Source organism: Engraulis encrasicolus, unplaced genomic scaffold, assembly GCF_034702125.1.
Source record: "Engraulis encrasicolus isolate BLACKSEA-1 unplaced genomic scaffold, IST_EnEncr_1.0 scaffold_51_np1212, whole genome shotgun sequence".
Lineage (NCBI taxonomy): Eukaryota > Metazoa > Chordata > Actinopteri > Clupeiformes > Engraulidae > Engraulis > Engraulis encrasicolus.
The window spans coordinates 642,746-643,649 of NW_026945830.1; the positions used below are offsets into that span (position 1 = coordinate 642,746).

At 47.2% G+C, this 904-nt stretch overlaps 1 protein-coding gene across 1 annotated transcript in view; it reads left to right on the forward strand.

Annotated features, from left to right (window-relative positions):
• LOC134444341 (diacylglycerol kinase eta-like) overlaps nucleotides 1–565 on the forward strand; it is a gene marked incomplete at its 3' end in the record, with an annotated part of 45,680 nt that extends 45,115 nt beyond the window's left edge. The window contains exon 20 of the mRNA XM_063193672.1: nucleotides 452–565. Within this exon, the coding sequence (XP_063049742.1) occupies nucleotides 452–565 (114 nt within the window). The remainder of the gene's footprint in view (nucleotides 1–451) is intronic.
• Nucleotides 566–904: the final 339 nt, after the last annotated feature.

The following is a 904-nucleotide window of genomic DNA, read 5'->3' on the forward strand; positions in this document are numbered from 1 at the left end:
AAGTGTGGAGAAACAAATGTATTCGTTCGTTCGTTCATTCAATCTCTTGGGCATTTCTAGACAGGGGCCAGGGTGGGCCAGGGTGGGCCAGGGTGGGCCAGGCCCCCTGTATATTTCCTCCTGGCCCCTGTTGTGGCCCCCTGTACTGAACAGCCAATGGCCAATGGACATGATATACACATTTTTGTATGTTATTACATTACATTACATTATATTGCACTTAGCTGACGCTTTCATTTATTCAAAGCGACTTACAGTTATTATTTTTCAGGGTATTGGTTATAGTCCCTGGAGCAATGTTATATATTCATAACATTAAAAATGTATCTCTTTTACCAATGTGTATGCCCCCCCCCCCCTGATAAATTAATGTCCCCACCTCAGCCCCCCTGGTAGTTTTGGTCTAGAAACGCCCCTGTTCAATCTGTTCCTATTTGTGTGTTTTGTGTAGAATTTCGGCGCTCCGTCGTTTGACGATAAGAAGCTGGAGGTGGTGGCCGTGTTTGGAAGCATGCAGATGGCCGTGTCACGCGTCATCAACCTGCAGCACCATCGCATCGCACAGGTGGGGATATGGATACACACACACACACACACACACACACACACACACACACACACACACACACACACACACACACACACACACACACACACACACACACACACACACACACACACATACATACTAAACACTACATACACACACACACACACACACACACACACACACACACACACACACACACACACACACACACACACACACACACACACACACACACACACACACACACACACACAAGGCATCAACCTGCAGCACCATCGCATCGCGCAGGTGGGGATATAGACTATTAGGAAGGAAGACTCGCAACAGTCTGTGCGTAAGTCATGGATACACATT